Source organism: Coffea arabica, chromosome 7c, assembly GCF_036785885.1.
Source record: "Coffea arabica cultivar ET-39 chromosome 7c, Coffea Arabica ET-39 HiFi, whole genome shotgun sequence".
Lineage (NCBI taxonomy): Eukaryota > Viridiplantae > Streptophyta > Magnoliopsida > Gentianales > Rubiaceae > Coffea > Coffea arabica.
Window position 1 is genome coordinate 23,017,898 of NC_092322.1, and position 26,853 is coordinate 23,044,750.

At 37.9% G+C, this 26,853-nt stretch overlaps 1 protein-coding gene across 11 annotated transcripts; it reads left to right on the top strand.

Moving 5' to 3' along the window:
* The first annotated feature begins 272 nt into the window (after positions 1-272).
* LOC113697905 (uncharacterized) lies at positions 273-26,853 on the top strand. Of its 11 annotated transcripts, none has more exons than XR_003450050.2 (14): positions 273-353; positions 2,378-2,464; positions 2,570-2,674; positions 6,549-6,729; positions 6,815-6,864; positions 6,963-7,032; positions 7,107-7,212; positions 7,600-7,666; positions 7,836-7,911; positions 8,543-8,841; positions 9,015-9,142; positions 9,225-9,281; positions 9,356-9,407; positions 26,652-26,853. XR_003450050.2 is itself a non-coding variant. In XM_072056607.1 (12 exons), exons 4-11 carry the CDS (start codon positions 6,573-6,575, stop codon positions 9,096-9,098), a joined length of 909 nt encoding a protein of 302 aa, XP_071912708.1. In that variant the 5' UTR covers positions 273-353; positions 2,378-2,464; positions 2,570-2,674; positions 6,549-6,572; the 3' UTR covers positions 9,099-9,142; positions 9,225-9,349. The 11 variants fall into 11 exon arrangements, 5 of the variants coding, with proteins under 5 accessions (XP_071912708.1, XP_027073311.1, XP_027073312.1 ...); XR_003450047.2 differs by having other exon boundaries at positions 9,240-9,281; XR_011817415.1 differs by having other exon boundaries at positions 9,015-9,281.

Consider the following 26,853-nt stretch of genomic DNA (forward strand, 5'->3'; position numbering starts at 1 on the left):
TTCGTAAATAATTTACAATCCAAACAAACTCATAAGAATTTCACCACTCATATGAATTTAATAAAATATTGTCACAAATTTTTTCACAAACAATGTTAGAAAAAGTAGTAATGAGTGATCTATTTGTAAAATTATACTTCAACTAAAAATTAAAACTAAAAATTTTGATTGAAATTTTAAGTACAAGATAAGTAAAGGGGGGAATTAGTAAACAAAAAATATGGCGAGGGTCAAATTTGAAAAACCCTTTGTTATAAATATAGACACCAAAAGTACATTTTCCCTTGTCTCTGTCGATCGATTCACGTCTGTCCGACGCTGAACCGAAGTTGTCCAGCGAGTCTCTACAGGAGGTCCTTTTTCCATGTCTCTTCTTTTTCTCCTTATTTTATTTTTGTCTAAAATTTCTTCCCAATTTTTTGGGTATTGTTCAGTTATGGCCTTTATCATCTTCTCCTTCAACCTGACTTTGTCTTGTACAAGAGAAAGAGTTCCAGTGGGTTCGAGTGTGGGGTGGAAGAGAGGTAGGAGGTGATTATGGTGCAAGTATAGTGGTGAGTGGTTGCAGGTGAGGAAAATAGCGGGTTAAGTAAGTGGTGCTGGGTGGAGAGGGAATTGGCAAATGGTGATTGGGATTTAATTAAGAATGTAGATGAGTAGCGGACATGTAGTTGCAAGGTTTAGTGAATTTTTTTCTTGTGTAAAAAATGGATTTCTTTCTTTTTTTTTTGACTGAAATTTGATAAATTGTCATGGAAATTTCATGAGGAAAGTTGTTTATCCATTTACTGCTGTAATTATGTGAAATTATTTATCATTTGGCTCGTGCACATGCATATTCTGTTCATTGTGATTCAGGGGTTTAATGTTTACTATACTCTTGCTTCCACTTTTTGGGAGATTAATTGCTGAACAAGAGCTGAACTGGGAAAAAGAAAGATGGTTAGACAAGAATGATGCGTTATCTAGTCAATCTTATTTAGATGGATACAATGACCCAACTGTTTTGTATGCAGTTCCCAAAATATTTTTTCTGAGTGCAAAATAATACTAGTTATGCTCATTTGCAGTTATAGCATATCCTTATGTAAAGGATGTTAATTGGAGAAAATTCTTTTTTATATTAGTCTGACTGTGATTTTGATTGTAGTATCGGTGTAAAATTGCTGTTCTTCCACTTTACCTTTCTTGTGACCCCAACTACAGTTTGTAGGATATGTTTTAGTATTGTTTAACAGTGCTACTACCGTAAGTGAAGCACGCCGATAAGTTAGTGTATACCTTGAATGTGTAAGGATTTTACTGGACTTCTGCCTTGAGAACTATGATCAGAAGGGTAGCCATGATAGAGGACAACTTCTTCCCCCCCCCCCCCCCCCCCCCCCCTTTAAACTCTTAATTAGCATTTTCTTCTAACTTCTTGATTTACTCTATTATTCATAAGAAAGCATCTTTCTAAGTTGTGATTATGGAATGAAATTAAATTGGTTACTTGCTACTTTGAACTGTCCTCTAACTTCTTTTTCATGTACTCTCGAGTTGGCATGCTATTTAGATGCATATATGAATCCAAAGTATGAAACAATGTCATATCTTACTATACTAAAGATGGATGCTTGCAATTGAGATTGGAATTGAATTCAATTGATTGTCCCCTTGTTGTCTTGTGATTGATTAGTGCCATCCATCCGGTTATTTTGTATTTTGGATGGATTTAACTGCTTTTTTGGTCGTTTAAGCTTCTTTCATCTTGCCAACAAATGCCATGTGAAAGAGGTGTGGCAAAACGATTCGTGGTTTCTGCTTCTTCAATATTATTGTTTTCTCCACCAGACTTTCTAAAACTCTAAAACTCCCTGACGGTTTCATCACCACACTGCTTCCCTTGCATTCTCAAGTTCTCGAACATAGATTCCTCACCTTAACCACCATTTTAAATTTGACAAAAAAAAAAAAAAAACAAAAGACCACCATCCTAATTGTCTCCTTGTAGGGATGATTGCTGGCCCTTTTTGGTCCTTGAAGTGCTTATTTTCTGGCGTTTTATTGGTCATTCAGTCACCTAACACGGTACACACAATATCTTCTTGTAGGCATGTGTCAGTTTTTAATTGTTTTTTAATGAGTTGAAGTGGTAGTGGGTGGTAAATGGTGAAGTCTTCTATTCTTTTTCTTTTGTTTGCCATTGGTTTCACTTAGTAGCAGACTTCAGCTTTTCCTTCCTTCCCCTCATCTCTTTTACACAATTGAATGCAGGTCCGGTAAACCCCACAGTAATATATTTGTGTGCAATTATTAAATTCTGTGTATTTGATTCTCCTCTGGTTGTTTAGTTTGTAACTTGTCAGTCATGCTTTTTCCTCTTCTGGTTTTCTAGGAGTTAATTTGTCCCTGTTTTCCTAATTCAGTCAAGTGAGGGTGTTCATCAGAGTTATCCAAGAGATGAGATTTATAATCTCTTCAGGTTTCTGTTCCCTCCCTCTTTATTATATTTTCCTAAAATTTCTGCAATTCTTTGGTTTAGAAAATTCCAGTAAGGTCTTTCTTGATTTTGTTTCTGGTTGTTTAGTTTGTATGGTTTTGTAGGAGTTCAATTTGTCCCTGTTTTCCTAATCCAGTCAACTGAGGGTGTTCATCAGAGTTATCCACAAGCTGAGGTTTATAATTTCTTCAGGTTTCTGTTCTCTCCCTCTTTATTGTATTTTCCTAAAATATCTGTGATTGTATAGAAAATTTCTTATCACATTTTGATTTTTGGTAATAGCAAATTTGATTGGTGGTTAATAAGCAAGTTATGCTTATGAATGGCGTCGGATAAGGAAAAATCTGGGTCTTTTATATTATTCTTTGTCAACATAATCTCAATCCAAGTATCTTCATTTTGTGGCTTATAAGTATTTTTCATATGTATCAAATGCTTCCTCTTTGTAAGCTTTTATGATCCTGCAACTAACAAATTTTGGTGGAAATATGCAACTGACTTTTGATTGGCTTTTCAAGGCTTTGAATTGTTCTCTAAAGTTGTATTATTTGTGCCTCTGGACCCAAGTTTTTTCTTTTCTTGGTGGTGGTTTTTTGGAGGTCAGTATTTGACTGTTAAGTTGGGTTGTGTTTTTTTATTGTTTTTGGCTTTTATTTGTTGGTATTTCAAGCAGCTCAGAATTTATTTATACTTTGTTCTGATTTTTTTTAAGTCTTTGATTTGGTGATATAGTTAATAAAGCAGCCTTGTGTGTTACTAATATGCAGAGTTTTTCTAGTTCATGTGCTATTCATATTCTATTTATTTTTAAGCGTACAAGGTATGGAGTAGACAATGATTGAATCAAAGTGAAACAAATACATCAGAAGAGGGTTCATTGTAATATGCATAGTTGTTTTGGTTTGTGTAATCTTCAGACTTGAAAGGTTCGGCAAAGTTGAGGGACTCACCTCAACACCTTTTAGTTCTGTGCCTTTTAGTACTAAGTGATTGTCCACTTTCTTTTCATTGTTACAGAGTCATCAGCATGATGACCGTCTCTTTCTCTCTCTTTGTTTTTTTTGGATGTGTCGTATGTTGCCAAATCTTGTTGGTAGATATTCATTGCCATTCAAATTCCAGCTGCTTCGTCATTTCTCCATTCTCATAGGACAGACACAATAAGTAAGAACAGATGCCTAAACCACTTGCTTTTAGCCACAGGTTCAGCAACTGATTTAATTGAGCACTAGACAAATTCCACTACTTGCCAACCAATTTATGGAAATCCATAAGGCTGGAAAACAAAGGCGTGAACCATTGCTCCACTAGAGGAGTGATGGAAGTTGTGTGTAGTTAGTGAATTTGGCCTTCTAAATTGTTGAAAAGTTATCTAAGTAGCATTCCTGTCCAAAATGTGTACTTGATTGCCCTTTGAATTACATGTCTTATCTGTCTTTCTAAGTATGGTTCCTGTTTAAAGTGTGTAGTTGATTGCCCTTTGACTCTTGGCAGGCAAATCTGTTTTAATATGATTGATGTCTTTCTACTTGGTGATTACATTGCATCAGAAATTCAGTATTGTTTTGCTCCCCTGGAGGAGTGATGGAATTTATGTGTAGTTAGTGAATTTGGCCTTCTAAGTTGCAGAAAAGTTTACTAAGTAGCATTCCTGTTCAAAGTGTAGTTGATTGCCCTTTGAATTAATCTCTAATCTGTCTCTCTCTTTCTGGACACTGTATGCTGGCTGCAAGAAGAACAAAATATTTTTTGTCTCTGTTTATGAAGGCAAGTCCTGAATTGATTGCAAATAATCTCTATCTACATATATAGATTGTTGTGTCCATGATCTCAATCAACTGGCTTTAGATTTGGACAGAGACTTTTTCCCTGTGCTTGCAAGTTGTGCAACATTAGAGTTGAACTAGGAAATAAAGGATCTTGGATGTTGGAATTTGTAAATCAAAATAACTTCATTTTTCAACTCAGTTAGGCCTTGCCTAGAAACTTGGGAGGGTCTCTTTCATCACAATATTTTGTCCTGCAGGAATTTGGCCTTGGAAGTTACAGAAAGGTTTTTTATCCACCAATGTTGTTCAAAGTGTGTAGTTGATTGCACATTGAATTACACCTCTCTCTCTCTCTCTCTCTCTGTGTATGTATGACAAAAGTTGGTAAATCCAACAGTTTCATAACGGAATCTTTCTATCTATCTATATATATATATATATATATATATATATATATATATATATATATATATATATATATATATATATATATATATAGATAGATAGATTGATGGATTGTCTCCATCATCCCAATCAAGTTACTGTCTTTAGATTTTGATGGAGATTTTTTTCCCTATAGTTGTAAGTTGGAATTTGTAAATAAAAATAAGTTCATTTTTTAACTCAGTTAGGTCTTGCCTGGAAATTAGAGAGAGCCTCTTTCTCACAATATTTTGTCCTGCAGCAATTTGGCCTTTGAAGTTGCACAAAAGTTTTCTCAGCACCAGTGCTATCCAAAGTGTGCAGTTGATTGTACTTTGAATTACACCTTTTATCTTTCTCTTTTTCTCCCTTTATAGGTTTTTCCCCCACAACTGCAATTTCTGCAATATCAGAACAGAGCTAAGAAATCTCACACTAGATTAAGCACATCTAGGAAGCCAAATATAATACAGTCTAGAACAGGGTTTCCCTGTGTAAGTGTGTTCCCATGAAATTGTGCACTGCTTATTTGTAATTGAAATGGCAATGCAAGTGTGAAAAACTGAAATGCTGCAGCAAAGCTGTTTAAAGATTTTATACAGATAGAGATATTTGTTTTTGACTTTAAAATACCATAACCTGATTTCTGCTGTGATTAATAATCCAAAAGCTTGACTGATACAGATATTTTGGTGAAAATTTCACTATTACATTCAAGATCCCAAAGCCAAAACTATTAGGAATTCGACATCTAGAAACAAATAAACAGAAAAGGAAGTAAAGACATCATGAAGGAAATGGGGTGATTAATTATGGTCTAAATTTTTGTCTATTCCTGAAGAGATAAGCATTAGAAATGGGGTGTAATAAGCATTAGAAAAGTTGGAAACATAGGAACTGTTACATCATAAGGCATTTTGTCTTAGAATTTAACAATGATTGTACACGAAGATATAGTTTTTAAAATTGCTGCAACCAAGATAAACAAAAGATTTAATTCAATATGACAAAATTATAAATGAGTTTACATATAGGCTTATATTCAAAGTTTAGTGGATAAGGATGATTTCTGTTAACGTAAAAAATTGTTCATAACAATACATGCTTTGTTAAAGCCATAGGCTAGATCATACACTATTGAGATGGAGAGAGTTGTCAACTATTGATATCTATGTATTTTTCTTTTTTTATTTGTCAAAAATACATTGGAACTCTTTGCTGGGCTTCTTTTTCTACTTGATGTGTTTGTTTCCTTAGACATTGAAGGCATTGTTTTCCAATAATCACCTGTCCTAATTTGGTTAACTTTCTTTTTTCCCCTGCACTGTCCATCTTGTTGGAAAGCCAAGCTAAAACTTTAGGCTTTGGTATTCACAAATATTATCCATTATCATACACAAGGCTGGAGATTTAAGAAATTTTTGCATGCTAGCTAGTCATGTCATTAGAATAGTGCTAGACATGTGGAAGGCAGTGGTATGAGTGCAATAATATTTGAACATGTGTTTTTCACTATTATTTTCTTTCTTAAGATCTGTCCAAATGCATGATCTTTTGCTAGTTTAGAAAATTTTATCGCTTTTGACATGAGAAGATTGGTTCTTATTGATCAAGATTCTATAAGATTGTTCAACGGTCTGTTGTTTTATTCATCTTTGCCTTAGAACCAAATAAATCTAGTTTCATAACGGATTATGATTCTATTTCCAGCACTCAACTGCTGATAATTTGTCACCTTTGAAATCCTTTAGGTTTTCTATTTCCTATTCGGAGAATGTGTTGTTGTTAGTGCATTTTTTACTTACAGATAGATGGAAAAGGTAGGCCCTTTTCATATAAGTAAACAGCTTCCTAAGGGCTGAGGTTCTCTGCAGGCAACCAGCCGGGTTAGAAACAGCATGGCTGCTGCCAGTGGCTCTGATTTATCTTCAGAAATGGAGGTGGATGCTTTTAGACGTCTTTTCCCTCTGTGTTTTCATGAGCGCCATCTGCTTAAATCTATTAGACCTGATGGCAGGACCCTTGGAAAAGCTAGAGATACAATCATATCCCTTGGTTAGTCCAGGTTTTACTTGCGTAAAGCTTTTTAAGATTTGCGGATATTACTATTTTCACCTAATTGCAATTGGTTTTGTTGTAGGAGCTGTTACATCGGCAAATGGATCTGCACTAACAAAGATAGGCTGCACAGTACGTTCTTATGCCACAGTGCTATCATGTCATTTTATTTTCTTGCAGTTTAGGTTTTTGACGTAGAATCTAACACATATCACTTGTTTGATGCTTAGACCATGTTGGCTGCCATTAAATTGGAGGTTATGACCCCTACAGTGGAGTCACCAGATGAGGGATGCATAGGTTCTCCTTGTAGCCTCTTATCATCCTTAATCTTTTATGGTTAATTGAATACTTAAACATGTAATTTTATACAGCTATAGATTTTCATATGCCCCCAATATGTTCTCCTATCGTTCGGCCTGGGAGGCCAGCAGACGCTGCTCCAGTTGTGGCAAAGCAGTTATCTGACACTATTTTGAGGCAAGTCATGCCAACACCTTCATACCTGCAATCAACTTCTTTTCTAATTGATGAACTACTTCCTATTTTAACCTAGTTTATACGTACTATTGGATAATTGATTTTGAATTGCAAGGGTAAAAATGCATTTTCTCTTGTAATCCATTAGAGATTGCAAGAGGTCTTATACACTGTAAATTGCAAGCTTAGGTATTTGTGGAAAAAGTCAAGCAATTAAACTTGGTGATTAATATTTCAGTGCATTGTTGAACATTTCTTTTGTTAACATTAGAATCTTTTGCATTTTCTACCTTATACAGAGTGCCATACCTCTTACATCTTCATGCATTCTGTTTCTGGATATCTATTTTCTTGTCTTTGCTGATTGTTTGGTTGAATATTTTATAGTTCTGGCATGATTGATTTGAAAGAATTGTCTTTGGTCAGTGGGAAAGCTGCTTGGATGGCTTACTTGGTAATGAATTTTGAGCTGCAACTGTTACATAACCTTTGTTTTTAGTCCCTTTAATTACTTTTGTGTTGAACTGAACTTTGTTGTGATTTCCTTGACGAAGTGTTTTCTCAGACTTGTGGTTTCAGTGGATATAACCGCTTACTTATTTTACCGACTTATGATGGCATAGGACATATATTGTTTGGATGCTGATGGTTCCCTTTTTGATGCTGCATTGCTTTCTGCAGTTGCTGCCTTTTCACATTGTAAGTTTATCTCTTGATTACTTATCAAAATTTTTCAGCCCAGTAGATTAATGACGCAAGAGAATATCTGAATGAGTAATAATGGGAAACTACTCTTGCTTGATGTGTTCACTCAACTTTTTTTTTTTTTTTTTGTCTTTCATGTTTGTCAACTTCAATTGGTGGTTTGGTTGTGTGAGGAATTTAGTTTAATCATGATAGACACTGCCATATGTGTAGGTTTTAATCCTCCTAATTCTTTTGTTCCTTGAAATATAGCCAGCTTGCCCGCACTCAGTGTTGGTCAGATTTTATACATTTTATTGCCAAGTCCTGGTTCTCCTTGATATTTTTTGTTTGCTCACCTAGAATAGGGTCCTTAAATATAGTAGCCTTGGGATGAAGGTTTTCACCATCTCCTGCAATTGTTTTGCTCTTACCTACTCTTCATCTTCACACCTTCTGATATGCACAAAAGTCGGTTTTTATAGAGCTGGTGTTCACTAAAAGACGAGATTATTCATCTCTGTAGTTAGATTGGATGGCAAAACTGAGGCTCCTGGTATTCCATCATAATAGCAGAAGATTGTGCTATGTAATTCTTGAGGTTCACATACTACCTGCTTGCTTACGTGAATTCCGTTGCTTGCAGTGCAAATTCCTGTAGTTTCTCTGAATGACGAGGGAAGAATTGTGCTTGTTTCTGAGGATAATGGGGGAGGGAAGTTGGAGAAGGAGCCAGTCAATAAAGAAAAAAGGAAGCTCAAGTTGGCTACAATACCATTTTCCTTAACTTGCGTACTTCACAAGAATTACATCCTGGCAGATCCTACAGCAGAGGAAGAGTCCATAATGGAGACACTTGTGACTGTGGTGTTGGATTCCTCCAGTCAATTGGTTTCTCTTTACAAACCAGGTGGCCCAGTTCTTGCCCACACGTCAGCTATTCAGGTTAGGTTACATCACCTTGTAACCTTGAGACGGGTGATAAGATTCCATAATGTTTCTGTAGCATGGAAAAATGTTTAGCTTTCTACTCATTTATTATGGCTATCCCTCCCACCTGCATATTCATCCTCTTTCCTTACACCATGAGAAACTGCTGACGAAGTTCACAACTGCAGGATTGCGTTGCATTAACAAGACAGAGACTGAAGGAACTTCAAAAGATCTTAAATGAAGCAATTTCTGATATGGAGGTGGACTAAAAGCAGGACTAATTTATGAATCCGTCGGTATCTAGGTTTTAATGGTATTTGTTTCTTCATACCCTTTAGTTTCCTCGGTTGATAATGAAATGAATAGCAAAATATCACAGAGGACTGTGTGTTTAGCCAATCTTTTTGCAGGGATTATAGTTGGAGAGGAATTAGACAAATAGCAATTTCATGGTGAGCTTGTAAAGGATCCTTGTGACTGAAACTTTTCTTGTCCCTTTTCTAATTTTGTTCTATCTTCATGTCAGGTTTACTGCTATTTAGATAACGCACATTGACTTAATTTGGCAATCGGTGACGGTAAGTCTGAACGTTTGTCTTTTCCTTTTTTTCGCACAAAGCACATGCAGAAATTTGGCATTATGTTAAGTTTTTCCCTTTAGTGCATTCAATAGAAATGCCCAATATGATAGGTGGGCACAAAGCATCTGATGTTATTTGCATTAGATTTACCCTGACAAAAAAAAAAAAAAAATCGTATTTTGCATTATGGCACCATTGAGTTCTATGGGTACTAGTTATGGTCTGGATCCTATACAAAGTAAACCTCAATTTCCCTTGTGCCAAATTGAATCGCATTATAATAGGATCTTTCTGTTCAGGAAACCAACCACAGGTTATTTCTTTTTTCTTTTAATCCCGTTTTTCCTCCTTTCACTTTTTAATTCCCAGATTGTCAAATTATGCAGTTTGAAAAATCCTTGTTTTTAATTTAACTTCCTCAGGCAGAGTAACCTTTGTCATCCACGTTATGCTAGTATTAGTTATTGGAGAGAAGCCTTTAGCAGCCTTTCCTTTCTAACTTCACTATCCATTAACTACCTGTTAACATCCATATGACTACTAGCATAAATTTGGAATAGCTATATATTTTACATGAATAATAATACAAATGATGATAAATTCCAAGCTACAAAGTGCTTTTTTTTTCCTTTTTGGGTTAGCTTTTTCAATCGGCAGGGCACATAAGTCTTAGTAATAAAATAAAGTATAGAAATCTAATAGTATCTACTTTTGCTTCGCGTTAGTTTTGTTCAGGAGTGCTCCATGAGCTTTTCCTACCATTGACCCCATGGTAAAGGTTTTTTTTTTTTTTTGTCCTTTAAATATTTTTAAAAAAATCGTTGAACGCGATATCAGTTTTTTTTAAAACATGATTATTAACCACTGAACAACATTTAGCATTCGAGAAATCTGCAGCTTTCTTTTGTTCTTACAGCATAGTAACAATTTTCTGATATTGTCCACCCAAATGCCTAGTCTCTTAAGAAGCATATGGATTATACCTGTTGAATGAGGTAACACTTCACGAGATATCATGTATGGTTTTTCAAACAAAACCATTAAGTTGTCTACATGCTTATATACATACATAATAGATACATATATCTATGTGTGTGCACGCGCGTACGTGTGTGTGTGTGTGTTTTCTATTTACACCATGCAAGGAAGCATTTGTATTTTCTTTGGGTTAATTACATTTACCTCCCCTGAGGTTTGACCATATTACCAATCAATCCCTATAATTTGTCCAAATAACGGTCTCACCCTTTGAATGATCAAACATTTAACAAAAATCCCCTTAATGCCTTAATGCCCTTATTGAGGACATGTTGCATTAAAAAAAGAACATATTTTTATTTTATTAACCGCATCCAAAAAAATAGAAAAAAGTTTTTGCTTATTATTTTATAAAAATCATATCTTTGCTTCCATAAATAGTTTTGAATCAATAATTATTTTAAATCTTAAAAATAAATATTAAAAATTAGATAAATTGAAAGAAAAATAAAAAAAAAGCAATTATTTTAAATCCTCAAGTATGGTTCGAATTTGTGGTTCAAGGCATGTTGCGGAGAGCACAAGGCATGTTTTTCTCAATTTGAACCATACTCCAGGAATTAAAATAATTTCTTCTTTTTTTTTTCTTTCAATTTATCTAATTTTTAATATTCATTTTTAAGATTTAAAATAATTATTGATTCAAAACTATTTATGGAAGCAAAGATATGATTTTTATAAAATAATAAGCAAAAATTTTTTTCTATTTTTTTTGGATTGCTTCAGGGTTAATAAAATAAAAATATGTTCTTTTTTTAATGCAACATGGCCTCAATAAGGGCATTTTCGGCATTAAGGGGGTTTTTGTTAAATGTTTGATCATTCAAAGGGTGAGACCGTTATTTGGATAAATTACAGGGATTGATTGGTAATATGATCAAACCTCAGGAGAGGTAAATGTAATTAACCCATTTTCTTTTCCCCTCCCCCTCCCCCCAACCCGATACCCGCCAAACAAATGAAGAATAATGCACTAGTGAAAGTTTGTGTAAACTTTTTATCAAGAGAACGATCTCTTTCAGTCAATCTTATCTTTTCCCTAATCAAAAGAAAAGAAATATATGGACATTATGTTTGTTTTACAGCTATATAAAAAGTTTCTTTCGTTTCTAATTTACCTTTTTTGAGTAACAAATCTAGAATATTAACTAATATACCAACTTTAAAATGTTAACTAAAACACACTAAATTTACAAATGTGAAAGTTCCTCTTTCTAGAAATTTAAGTATAGCCAATTATTGGATCGACTTGACAAAACTAAGGGTTTGTTGTGGGGGGGGGGGGGAGTGTGACAAGGGAAATTACCCGCCAAAAGTTTGAAGAATTTAATTTGGACAGCTATTTTTTTTTTTGATAAATTGTATATATATTAAGTTCTCGACCCTCAAGTCCCACCGCCCCTCCCCCCAAAAATCCCCCATGAAAACCTTGATATTAGGTCCTTGCCAGTTGCCACCTTAAACTTGATATTAATTAAGTGGTTTATTTTTTAAAAAATTGTTTTTATGTTTAAATTTTTAGAGATATTTAATATCTATTGTTTCAAGTTCTATATTGCAGTATTATGGTAATAATTTAATATATTTGACTTTAATATTTATATTAACATAAACTATTTTAGCTTAATATTTCCTTGAATTACTTATACAAATTTAGCTTTAGCAATTTAGATAACACTCCACTCGACATTACAAGTGATCCAGGGTTTGTTATCTAATCGACCAGGCCCTTGCTGGCTCGACTCGATTAACTAGCCACAGGGTTTCTGGAATTCCAGGCAAAACATATTTCAAGTACATGTACAACAAGTCAAGTACGATCAATAGCAAGAACAAGTCATATTAGGGCAAGTGCGGTAAAGTACACCCTTGCCCTATCATTCATTTTCATGTAATCATATAAGTCAAGTAAGGAACACATGTATCAAGTACAATTGGATATTTGGAAGCACTCACCACAATAGTGCTTCTAGTTCTCGCATCGAGGTGGTACTCCGGATTTGGAGTCCAAATCTGCGATAAAATTTCAGTTTGAGAACTTTGAAACACGAGTAGGATTCGAAACTTAAACGTTCCGTTCATTAAGAATCGATCAATTGAAATTCATTTGAAAGACACTCGTGAAACATTTGCTCGCTTTTCAAATCATAAGGTTTTGTAACATAGATGCTTGGAAATAACACTTGAGTTGAAAGCTCAAGGAAATTCAAGTTTACATTGGTCATTAGGCTTTTCCTCAAGGGTACAAGTTCGGCCATGTCCTAACGTATAACTCTCGACAAATAAGTAGCAGAGGTACTTGCTAGTTCAAGTGATAATCACTTAACCTATACTCAAGTCGCAAATATAGTTTTCTAGTTCTCGAGTAAAAATTCGGGCAGCATGCCCTTTGTGTTTACCTAATTTTTCAGCCATTTAGGTTTCATTATTTTTCCTCAACCAAAACCCAACATCATACATATCAGCAATTCAAGTCAAAAGTCGTTCCATAGGCTTACAATATCATAAGTATAAGAATTACAATAATAGCAAGTGCAGAAATACAATTTAGCACAAGACAGATTTGACGTATGAATGCGGAAATAACATATCCGAGGCTACGCTTATCGGATTGAGGCGCAACCTATGCCGTTTCGAAACTAAGATATAGGGTTGCAATGTTCATGAAGGTCACTTAGTCCAGTTCCTAATGTAACTTAGTCAAATCCTTAAATTACAGAACCAAAATCCAATTTGTCGGCTGATTAACCGCCTTACACTGTAATGGTCATATCTCAGAGTACACAAGTCTGATTCAGGTGTTCTTAGAGGCATTTTAAAGCTAAGTCAGAGTACTACAACTTTCATGTTTTGGTTAAAAGCTAAATCAGTACGCATTCTAGTGAAAAAACGTAATAAACTGGACAAACTGAAGAAACGGACTACTGAGGAAAAACTTAAAACAGTAAGGGTATTTTGGACTTTTCACGACCTACGTTGCTCCGATTGAGCTGAAATTTTGTAGGCACCTATAAAATATCATTCTCTACAACTTTCATTCTTTAACCGAAGGCCAATTCGGCCTCTATGATAGGGTTACAAATTCAGACAGAATGTTGGGAAAAATTTTCCAGATTCTGGAATTTTTTGTAATCAATGGAACTTTCTCAATTTTCTTGTTCTAATAACTACCAAAACACCTTATACAACCTCAATTGCAACATACAAGCATCATACAACAAATTGGGCAGAAATTCCTCAAGCCCTATTTCATCATATAAAAGGGGAAAACTTCCAAATTCATCACACCCACTTGCATAATCATGAAATCAAGCCAAAACTTAAGCTAAAAACACATCTTAAAGCAAGATTCAAAGCAACAAAGATCATGATCAAATGTTGGTACCTCAAAAGCAAGGCTTGGTAGAGTGATCCTTCACCCCCTTTGATATTTCTTGGTTCCTCAAGCTTCCCAACTCACACTTAGTACTTTAATCGGTTTAGAATTGGATTTGTTACTTGGGTTGAAGCAAATCAAGAAGGAAATGGAGTGTTTTCCCTTAGTGTTTTTCTTCTCCTTCCTCTCGGCCAGCAGCAGCAAAAATGAAGAGGAAAGTTGCTGAATTTTGGTGTTTAAATGGAAAGACTAAGTCTTGGTCAAGAAGCCTTAAGGTGCCACCACTATCTTCCATTTTTTCTTTCTTTCCCTTACATTTCTAGCCTCATAATTTCGGTCAAACCAGCTGCAAATTAGGAAGATATTTTGTGCAAAAGTCAATAAGCTTGTTTGGTAAAAAAAATGGTGGTCAAGTGGTGCGTTCAATAGGTAGTGCGCGGGACCCGCCGGTTCGCGCCGTTTTTCTTAAAAACTCACGTACTAGGGTTTTTACTTCCCATTCACTAACCTTATATCATTGCTCCTAGTCACATATTATTTCTCACTTAAAAGTTACTTTTAATCATCAAATTGATCCTTGGCCAGTACCGAAAAGTCATCCGGCGAAAAAATCGCGAAACCCTAATTTTGCTCAAATCTTGAAACCGAAGTGTAAAATCCTATTTTCTAGGTTCATCTGCACTTATTGTTGAACAATTGGATAGTAGGGTTTTAATACATAATAATTTTCAAATAAAAGGTATTTTTGAGGAAAAATATAGGAAATTTGTGGGTCCTCACACCCTCTCTCCCTTAAAAGAATTTCGACCTCGAAATTCATACCTTTCGTCGTGAACAGGTCAGGATATTTCTTTTGCATGTCCTTTTCTAGCTCCCAAGTTGCTTCTTCCACTTCATGATGCTTCCATATAACCTTTACTAAAGGAATCTACTTGGTTCTCAGGTCCTTCACCTTTCGATCCAATATTTGAATAGGTCGTTCTTCATAGGTTAGGGACTCGTCAAGTTCAACATCTTCAGGTGGCAAAATGTGAATTGGATCCGGATGGTATTTCTTAAGCAAAGAAACATGGAAAACGTCGTGGATCCTAGACAAACTAGCTGGTAGCTCAAGTCGATAAGCCACTTTTCCTATTCGCTGAAGTACATTGAAAGGTCCTATATATCGTGGTTGCAATTTTTTCCCTTTTCCTGCTCTGATCTTTCCTTTTAATGGTGTAATCCGAAGAAACACCTTATCCCCTATTTCAAACTCCAAGTCTTTCCTCCTATGATCGGCATAGCTTTTCTGACGGCTTTGGGCTGTTTGAAGCCTCTGGCGGATCACTTTTACTTTCTCATACGCTTCCTCAACCCATGGTATCGTGGTCGGATCTATAATTTTTCTCTCTCCTATTTCTTCCCAATGGATTGGAGATCGACATCTTCGTCCATACAATGCTTCATATGGGGCCATTTGAATAGAGGAATGATAACTATTGTTATACGCGAACTCAACCAAAGTTAAGTATTGGCTCCAACTTCCTTTAAAATTCACAATACAGGCTCTCAATATATCCTCAAGAGTTTGGATGGTTCTTTCAGATTGTCCATCAGTTTGCGGATGATACGCTGTACTATAGCTCAATTTAGTCCCTAGAGCCTCTTGCAATTTCTGCCAAAATCGGGATACAAACCTGGGGTCTCTATCCGATACAATACTCACTGGTACCCCATGTAGTCTTACTACCTCATCCATATAGAGTTTAGCAAGTTTCTCCAAAGGATATTTCATGTTCACCGGCAGGAAATGTGCAGTCTTAGTTAATCTGTCCACTATCACCCAAATTGCATCATGCCCCTTTTGTGTTCGTGGCAATCCTGACACAAAATTCATCGTTATATGCTCCCATTTCCATTCAGGGATCTCTAACGGCTATAACAAACCTGATGGCTTTTGATGATCAGCTTTTACCTGTTGACACGTAAGACATTTTTGTACAAACTGGGCAATCTCCGCCTTCATATTTTCCCACCAATATAGACTTCTAAGATCTCGATACATCTTATTATTCCCTGGGTGCACCGTATACCTAGAGCAATGTGATTCCTCCAAAATCTCCCTTTTCAATTCCTCATCCCTAGGTATCACGACACGATTTCGAAACTTTAAAATTCCATCAGGGCTTAGATTAAAATTAGGTAACTCCCATTTCTTCACTCTTTCTACCCATTTCTGCACTATTGGATCCTTCCCTTGGCCCTCTTTGATCCGCTCCACCAATGCCAACTTTATCTCAATATTTTCAAAAATCACCCTCTTCGGTTCCAAACGAGATTTCCACTCACAAACATCTTCCAACAGGCTCCACTCTCTCACTATGGAACTTGCTAGTTGAGTTTTTCGGCTTAAAGCATCTGCTACAACGTTGACCTTTCCAAGATGGTAGTTAATTGTACAGTCATAATCCTCTAAGAACTCTACCCACCGACGTTGTTTTAGATTTAACTCCTTCTGAGAAAACAGATACTTAAGCCTCTTATGATTCGTATAAATCTCGAAAGTTACACCATAGAGATAATGTCGCCATTTCTTCAAAGCGAACACTACAGCTGCAAGCTCCAAATCATGGGTCGGATAATTCTGCTCATGAGGTTTTAACTTTCGGGACGCATAAGCAATCACATTCCTATTCTGCATCAATACACACCCTAGCCCTTCTTTTGAAGCATCGGTATAAACCGTATAGCTATCGTTCCCATTGGGTAAAGCTAAAACTGGAGCCATAGTCAATTGTTTCTTAAGCTCTTGGAAACTACCTTCACACTTGGCATCCCAAATATACTTCCCTTGTTTCTTGGTCAAGTTAGTCAAGGGTCCTGCAATTCTCGAGAAATTCTTTATAAATCTGCGGTAGTACCCTGCTAAGCCTAGAAAACTTCGCACATCTGTGGGATTTTCTGGCCGTTTCCATTTGGCCACAGCTTCCACTTTCGCTGGGTCTACAGCAAGGCCATCTTTTGAGATTACATGACCTAGGAACGCCATTTTTTTCAACCAAAATTCACACTTACTGAACTTAGCGAACAGTTGGTGCTCTCTTAGGGTTTGCAATACTATCCGCAAATGTTGTTCATGCTCCTCCCTTGACCTCGAATACACTAAGATATCATCAATGAACACCACTATAAACTTATCCAAGTAAGGTTTGAACACTCGATGCATCAAATCCATGAATGCTGCTGGGGCGTTAGTTAAACCAAAAGGCATCACTGCGAACTCAAAATGCCCATATCGAGTGTTAAACGCCGTTTTTGGCACATCTTCCTTTCTAATTCTCAATTGATAATACCTTTGTCGCAGGTCCAACTTAGAAAACACTACAGCCCCTTGTAGCTGATCAAATAATTCATCGATGTGAGGCAAAGGGTATTTATTCTTAATAGTTACTGCATTCGGCCCTCGGTAGTCAATACACAACCTCAAACTTCCGTCTTTCTTTTTAACAAATAATACTGGAGCTCCCCACGGGGACTCGCTCTCATGTATGAACCCTTGTTCTAGCAAATCCTGCAATTGCACCTTCAACTCCTTAATCTCAGCAGGTGCCATACGATAAGGAGTTTTAGAGATGGGAGTGGTTTCGGGTACTAAATCAACATTAAATTCAATGTCCCTTTCAGGTGGCAGAGACTCCAATTCCTCCGGAAATACATCCGGGTATTCACTAATTACTGGCATATCTTCCAACTTAATCTTTTCTCCCGGAATATTAATTAGAAAAGCAAGATAACCACGTGCCCTGCGACTAAGCAATTTCCTAGCCCTTATGCCCGAGATAAGCGCAGAAGAAGCTATCATACCCCTCACGTCCAACTTTAGAGTTGCCTCCCCCGGTATACAAAATTCGACCACTTTCATCCTACAGTCTACTCGAGCATGATAATGTGCTAGCCAATCCATCCCTAGAATGACATCATACCCCTTGATGGCTAGACTAATGAGGTCAACTACCAATTTCCGTTCGTCAACCCAAATATCACAATTCCTATACACCTCATTCGCAAGCTAGATTGATTACCCGTAGGTGTTCTTACCTCTAAGTCATAAGGTAATCTTTCAACTTTCACATCAATTCCAAGCATAAATGCAGGATTAACAAAAGAGTGAGTAGCACCGGGGTCTATCAAAATTCTAGCTAATCGGTGGAAAACAGGGATTATACATTCTACCACCTTGATTGGTTCAGGCACAGTTGTTTGATCCAGCGAGTACACTCTGGCCGGTAACCTCGACCTGGCCCCTCCAGCAGTAGTCGGCTTTGGGTTTGACCTGGCAGTCGACTGGGTGTCACTGATCAGCGGACAATTGACCATCTGATGATCCGCACTTCCGCACCTCAGGCACTTCCGAGCCTTTCTCCAGCACTCGTCCTCAGTGTGGTTCGATTTCCCACAATACCCACATGTCACTCGGGGAGTGGAGGTTTGGCCTCCCTGAGTAAAACCTCTACCTTAACCCCTACCACCTTGGCCTCCCCTCTGGGCATTTCCTTTCGGAGCACTACCCCTAAACGTGTTCGAAAATCGTCCACCTCCAGCTCCACGATCGGATTTTGCAAGAGGCATGCTCCGCTCGCCTCGTACCGACCCTTGGGCTCCACTAGGTGCCCCTTTCCGCTTAGCATGGAAATTCCTCACTTGCGTCCTAGCAGTCTCTATCCTCAAGGCCTTCTCCAGAACCTCCGTGAAAGTATTAATTTGGACCGCTGCTAAGGGTTCTTGTAATTCCACATTCAGTCCTTGTATAAACCTCCGTACTTTTCTCGGCTCCGTAGCTATCAGTTCGGGAGCAAATTTGGACAACTTTGTAAACTGAGTCTCATATTCAGTTACACTCATCATTCCCTGGCGGAGTTTGATGAAATCGTCCTCTCGCTTTTCCTGGACGATGGGTGAAAGGTATTTTTCATTAAAGTCCCGCACAAAGTTTAGCCATGTCCATGCAGTTCCCTCTCTTTCCTACTTGGCTCTCACTACATTCCACCAAGCCCTAGCTGGCCCCTCAAACTGGAAAACGGCAAATTGGACTTGTCTCTCCTCGGTATAGTTTAGGGCAGCAAAAATATTTATCATGGCCTCCAGCCATTTCTCAGCCTCATACGGATCTGGCCCTCCTAAAAACTTGGGTGGGGAGAACTTTTGGAATCTCTCCAAGGCTCTATCCTGCCCCATATTAGGGTCTCTAGGTTGGTTTACAGGGGCTTGACCCTGTTGTTCCACCAATCGGGCTAAAATGTTAGTCATCTGTTGGATGGCAGTGGCCACCTGATCTCCCCCGGCAGTCTGGGGTTCAGGTTGCTGCTCAACCGCTGCCTCCCTTTCCTCTCTCCGTTCGGGCACCGGTTCTTGTACTTGTTCACCTTCACGGCGCCGCCTAGAACCGCGTTCTCGATTAGCTTTCTTGGTCCTACTTTTCTTATCTTCCATGTTGAATGTTAACCAACTAGAAACATATCAACAGGGTAAGGTACGACTCATATATCGCGTTGCAACAATATAACTAGAGGCGAATAAACACGTAAGAAACAAGCACTTTATTTACATATCAAACAAGTCATATATACAGGCCAGCAAGTCACATAGTCAAAGGCTATCACAGCCAAGGAACATAGAACAAAAAGTATTTACAACCACCATGACACGTCAAAAGCAAAAACAAAAGGAGACGTGTCGACCCACTATGTTCCTAACTATCTCACAAAAACTCCTCAAACCCTGATCCTAACAAGTGGTCTGGCTAGACGCCGACCCAACTGACTCTGAGGATGCACTCAACTTCTCCTCCGGGTCCTCCTCTGGATCCTCCTCAGGAGCACCGGGAGCGGCAGGAGCCACAGGCGCTTGGCCATCACTGGCCAAGTCCTGGAGCACATCGTCTACTAACGCCTCACACTCGATCAGAATACGGCCAGTCCGATCTCGTACATCTCCAACTACTTGCATCAGACGTCCAGTCGCCGCCTGAGCCTGCTCGCGGAAAGCATCGGTCCGCTGCTGCTCCTCCAGAACCGAGGCCTCCAACTCTCGGATCCGGACTCCCTGGTCTCGGAGTGTAGCTCGAAGACGCTCTATCTCTGTATAGCACCTACGATTGGTGTTACCCAATCGTCTCCGCTCGTCATCCACAGCGAGCACCACTCGGTCAGGATAAGAGTAGGTCTTCCAGCAATCGCAGCGTCGGATCTTGCGCGCTGGGGACCACCGCTGTACCGGCCCACCGGGAACATCCTGGTATGTAATCACGCGAGAGACGGGCCCCTCCAGATAGGGCTGGCCAGCAGGAGCGTTCGAAGGTATCTCAGTAGGTACGGGCTGAGACGGTCTCGCACCCTCGGAAGCGTCAACATCCGCCATCACCTAAGTTTGCAAATAACATTGCAAAAGTAAGTACGCAACACGAAAAAAACAAGGCTAAAGGCTAAGCTCAAGGATAAAACCCTAGCCTATCGTATCAAGCGCTCAAGCTACCTAGATCAATTCATAACCTAGGCTCTGATACCACCTGTGACGATCCCACCTCCCCCTAAGGCGTACCAAAGGGTTCGGCGGACCGCCTGCCCAGCTTTCGCTAGGACTCACTCACTATCTCAATCGAGTCATGTACACACATCCATGAACCATAAATAACATTCACAATTCAAACTTATAATTTACATTGATAGAAATCGAGGTACAAAGTCTCAATACACCAAACTAGTTCAAAACGTATACAATCCAAGTACAACATGTTCCATTCGAGGAATAGCGCGAGTACAAGTCAAAAATCAAACAACTAGTCTATGCTAGACTTTACATATCTCACACCTCGCTCGTACCCCTGAAAGGAAAACAAATGGAGTGGAATGAGCTAAAAGCCCAGTGAGGTTTCAAATAGCAAATTGACCATTATTTATAAGTACAAGTTTTCGATATAGCAAAGTAACGAGCATGAAGAGTTCATAAATGTGAGCAATAACACGTCAAGTAGCAATCTTAAAATGAGCGAGTGTAGAAGTTTTTCAAAAGAAACAATAATCCAATAAACAATAATCACTCCAAGGTATAAGGATACGGATGACTCTCAGGAGCCAAATTCCCATTGCATTACCAGAAGCTTGATCACGTAGTAGTTGACACTCCGTCAACTTTCAAGTAAGTAACCAATCCAGTAGACCACCACTTACACGACTCTCCGTCCACCGTTCAAACCCCTAGCTGGGCCCAAAATCCTCAAGAAACACGGGTGGTAATACTCGAGTATACCTGGGACTGGTCGAGAAATTCATCCAACGACGTTGCGTCCAACAAGAGATTACCAGGTCAGGTTAAGAGTCCTTTCCACCCTTAAGGTGTAGTACACTCTCCTGCCTAGTGATTAACACGTGCAAGCAAGTATTCATGAAAACATTTCAAGCAAGTCACCACTCAAAGGGCTAGTGTGATAAAGTACACACCTGCCCTAACAATTCACGCATGTGGCATGTAATCATATTGGTCACGTATCAGGTACAAGTATCAAGTTCAATTCGGTATTTGAAAACACTCACCAAAAGATATAGTGCCTTTACTGGTCACTTTCAGATTATACTCCGGGTTCGGAGTCCAAATCTGCGATAAAACTCAGTTTGAGAACTTTGAAACATGACTAAGATTCGAAACTTAGACGTTTCGTTCAATAAAATCAAGAAATTGAAATTCACTCGGATAGTAGTCGTGAAACACTTGTTTGTTTTTTAAATGGTAAAACTTTGTAACATTTATACTTGAAAATGCCATGCGAGTCGAAAGTACAAGAGAAACATATTCCAAATAGTCATTATTTCATTTCTCAAGGGTACAAGTTCGGCCAAGTCCTTCCTTATATACCTCGGAACAAGAATACTCAAGTACCCTAGATGGTTCAAGTACTAGTCGTCTCAACTCGACCCAAGTCGCAAGGATATTTCTATAGTCCTTGAGCGTAAATTTGGGCAGCATGCCCTTTGTGTTTACCTAATTTTCCAGCCATTTAGGCTTCATTATTTTTCCTCAGCCACAACCCAAAGTCACACATATCATAATTCAAGTCAAAAGCCGTTCCATAGGCTCATCATATCATAAGAATAAGAATCACAATAATAACAAGTGCAGAAATACAATCTAGCACAAGACAGATTTGACGTGTGGATGCGGAAATAACATATCCGAGACTATGCTTATCGGATTGAGGCGCAACTTATGCCGTTTCGAAGCTGAGACACAGGGTTACAATGTTCATGAAAATCACTTAGTCCAGTTTCTAATGCAACTTAGTCAAATCCTCAAATTACAGAACCAAAATCCTACTCGTCGGCTGTCTAACCGCATTGTACTGTAATGGTCATATCTCAGGTTACAAAAGTCCGATTCAGGTGTTCTTAGAGGCGTTTGAAAGCTAAGTCAGAATACTACAATTTTCATGTTTCGGTAAAAAGTTAAATCAGTACGGATCCTAGTGGAAAAACGTGATAAACTGGATAAACTGACCAAACGGACTACTGGGGAAAAACTTAAAACAGTAAGGGTATTTTGGACTTTTCACGACCTACGTTGCTCCGATTGAGTTGAAAGTTTGTAGGCACCTATAAAATACCATTCTCTACAACTTTCATGCTTTGATCTAAGGCCAATTCGGCGTCTAACATAGGGCTACAAAACCGGACAGAAAGATGGGGAAAATTTCCAGATTCTGGAATTTTTTGGTATTTAATGGAACTTTCTCAATTTTCTTGTTCTAATCACTACCAAAACCTCTTTTATAACCTTAATTACAACATATATGCATCATACATCAAGTTGGCAGCAAGTCCTCAAACCCTAGTTCATAATATCAAAAGGGGAAAACCTCCAAAACATGATAGCATCCATTATTCACCACCAAATTTGAGTTGCTAAGCTAATTTACACAAGATTCAAAAGATCAAAGACCATGATCAGATTTCATACCTCAAAGACAAGCTTGGATGAGTGATAATCAACCTCCTTGGAAAATTTCTGGTTCCCCTAGCTTCCCAACTCACAATTAGCACTTTGATCGGTTTGGAAATTTGATTTTCTCACTTGGTTTGGCTAAGATTCAAGAAGAAAGAATTTTTCTTTTGCTCTTCCTTTCTCTCTCTCTTTTGGTCGGCCAGCAGCAGAAATAATGAAGGGAAAGTGCAGAAAATTGGTTTAAGAAGGTTAGTTGCTCACTTGGCCAAGAAACTCTAGGATGGCGACAAGTTTCACCACCTCCACCTTTCATTTTTCTCTTTCTTTACTTGCTATTTCTAGCCTCTAATTTTCGGTCAAACAAGCTGACAATTAAGAGGATATTTTGCTCAAATATCAATAAACTTGTATGGTAAGAAAGTGGTGGTCAATTGGTGGGTTCAATCGGTAATGCGCGGGACCCGCCGGTTCGCGCCGTTTTTCTTAAAAACACACGTACTAGGGTTTTTACTTCCCATTCACTAACATTATCTCATTGCTCCTAATCACATATTATTTCTCACTTAAAAGTCACTTTTAATCACCAAATTGATCCTTGGTCAGTACCGAAAATTCATCCGGCGAAAAATCGCGAAAACCCTAATTTGCCCCAATCTTGAAAACGAAGAGTGAAACCCTAATTTCTAGGCTCATTTGCACTTATTATGGAATAATTGGATAGTAGGGCTCTAATAAATAATAATTTTCAAATAAAAGGAAATTTTTAAGAAAACGTGAGGAATTTTACAATTCCAGTGATTAAAATTAGGGTTTCAATTAAAATGTGAGAGATTTAAGAAAATCGGTTAGTCACAAGTAAACTAGGGTTTTTGACTAAAATATTAGGGTTTCTAGTCTTTTAAAACAAAATAAAGTTTTAAATCAAATCCGAAGAAATATACTTTAATATTTTCTTCACAAACAACCTCCTAATATTCCTCAAAAATGTAGGACCCGCAAATTTCCTACATTTTTCCTCAAAAATGCCTTTTATTTGAAAATTATTATGTATTAAAGCCCTACTACCCAATTGTTCAACAATAAGTGCAGATGAACCTAGAAAATAGGGTTTTACACTTCGGTTTCAAGATTTGAGCAAAATTAGGGTTTCGCGATTTTTCCGCCGGGATGAATTTTCGGTACTGGCCAAGGATCAATTTGATGATTAAAAGTGACTTTTAAGTGAGAAATAATATGTGACTAGGAGCAATGATATAAGGTTAGTGAATGGGAAGTAAAAACCCTAATACGTGAGTTTTAAGAAAAACGGCGCGAACCGGCGGGTCCCGCGCACTACCAATTGAACGCACCACTTGACCACCATTTTTCTTACCAAACAAGCTTATTGACTTTTGCACAAAATATCTTTCTAATTTGCAGCTGGTTTGACCGAAATTATGAGGCTAGAAATGTAAGGGAAAGAAAGAGAAAAAAATGGAAGGTAGTGGTAGCGACACTTGTCACCACCTTAAGGCTTCTTGACCAAGACTTAGTCTTTCCATTTAAACACCAAAATTCAGCAACTTTCCTCTTCATTTTGCTGCTGCTGGCCGAGAGGAAGGAGAAGAAAAACACTAAGGGAAAACACTCCATTTCCTTCTTGATTTGCTTCAACCCAAGTAACAAATCCAATTCTAAACCGATTAAAGTACTAAGTGTGAGTTGGGAAGCTTGAGGAACCAAGAAATATCAAAGGGGGTGAAGGATCACTCTACCAAGCCTTGCTTTTGAGGTAGCAACATTTGATCATGATCTTTGTTGCTTTGAATCTTGCTTTAAGATGTGTTTTTAGCTTAAGTTTTGGCTTGATTTCATGATTATGCAAGTGGGTGTGACGAATTTGGAAGTTTTTCCCTTTTATATGATGAACTAGGGCTTGAGGAATTTCTGCCCAATTTGTTGTATGATGCTTGTATGTTGCAATTGAGGTTGTATAAGGTGTTTTGGTAGTGATTAGAACAAGAAAATTGAGAAAGTTCCATTGATTACAAAAAATTCCAGAATCTGGAAAATTTTTCCCAACATTCTGTCCGAATTTGTAACCCTATCATAGATGCCGAATTGGCCTTAGGTTAAAGAATAAAAGTTGTAGAGAATGGTATTTTATAGGTGCCTACAAAATTTCAGCTCAATCGGAGCAACGTAGATCGTGAAAAGTCCAAAATACCCTTACTGTTTTAAGTTTTTCCTCAGCAGTCCGTTTCTTCAGTTTGTCCAGTTTATTACGTTATTTCATTAGAATGCGTACTGATTTAGCTTTTAACCAAAACATGAAAGTTGTAGTACTCTGACTTAGCTTTAAAATGCCTCTAAGAACACCTGAATCGGACTTGTGTACTCTGAGATATGACCATTACAGTGTAAGACGGCTAATCAGCCGACAAATTGGATTTTGATTCTGTAATTTGAGGATTTCACTAAGTTACATTAGGAACTGGACTAAGTGACCTTCATGAATATTGCAGCCCTATATCTTAGCTTCGAAACGGCATAGGTTGCGCCTCAATCCGATAAGCGTAGCCTCGGATATGTTATTTCCGCATTCATACGTCAAATCTGTCTTGTGCTAGATTGTATTTCTGCACTTGCTATTATTGTAATTCTTATTCTTATGATATTGTAAGCCTATGGAACGGCTTTTGACTTGAATTGCTGATATGTATGATGTTGGGTTTTGGTTGAGGAAAAATAATGAAGCCTAAATGGCTGGAAAATTAGGTAAACACAAAGGGCATGCTGCCCGAATTTTTACTCGAGAACTAGAAAACTATATTTGCGACTTGAGTTTAGGTTAAGTGATTATCACTTGAACTAGCAAGTACCTTTGCTACTTATTTGTCGAGAGTTATACGTTAGGACATGGCCGAACTTGTACCCTTGAGGAAAAGCCTAATGGCCAATGTAAACTTGAATTTTCTTGAGCTTTCAACTCAAGTGTTATTTCCAAGCATCTATGTTACAAAACCTTATGATTTGAAAAGCGAGCAAATGTTTCACGAGTGTCTTTCAAATGAATTTCAATTGGTCGATTCTTAATGAACGGAACGTTTAAGTTTCGAATCCTACTCGTGTTTCAAAGTTCTCAAACTGAAATTTTATCGCAAATTTGGACTCCAAACCCGGAGTACCACCTCGACGCGAGAACTAGAAGCACTATTGTGGTGAGTGCTTCCAAATATCCGATTGTACTTGATACATGTGTTCCTTACTTGACTTGTATGATTACATGAAAATGAATGATAGGACAAGGGTGTAATTTACCGCACTTGCCCTAATATGACTTGTTCTTACTATTGATCGTACTTGACTTGTTGTACATGTACTTGAAATATGTTTTGCCTGGAATTCCAGAAACCCTGTGGCTAGTTAATCGAGTCGAGCCGGCAAGGGCCTGATCGATTAGATAACAAACCCTGGGTCACTTGTAATGTCGAGTGGAGTGTTATCTCCTCGACTAAACGGTATACTCGAGTATTACCACCCATGTTTTGTATGGCGTGCGGGCCCGGAATAGGGGGTTTATCGGTGGACGGGAATTGGCGTGTAGTGGAGTTTATTTGGACTTGATATTATTTGAAAGTTGACGGAGTGTCAACTACCACTTGACCAAGCTGGAATGGAGCTGTAATATGAGTACTGTATCCTTATATGTGAATGTGAATCTAATACTACTTGGCTAGCTAAAGTACTATTTCCCTGATTTGACTTGTTTGCTCGCTATTTCACTTTTATTTTGCTATAACTTGGTTGCCGACCAATTTGATATTTGGGAACTTCACTGAGTTTTGGCTCACCCCGTTAGTTTGTTTTCCTTACAGGGGTACGAGTGACGCGAGAGACTTGTAAAAGACTAGTGTAGTCTTTTGTTTTGATTTTCGACTTTTGGTCTTGTACTCGCACTATTCCTCGAATGGAACATGTTGTACTTAGATTGTATACGTTTTGAACTAGTTTGGTGTATTGAGACTTTGTACCTCGATTCCTATCAATGTAAATTATAAGTTTGAATTGTGAATGTTA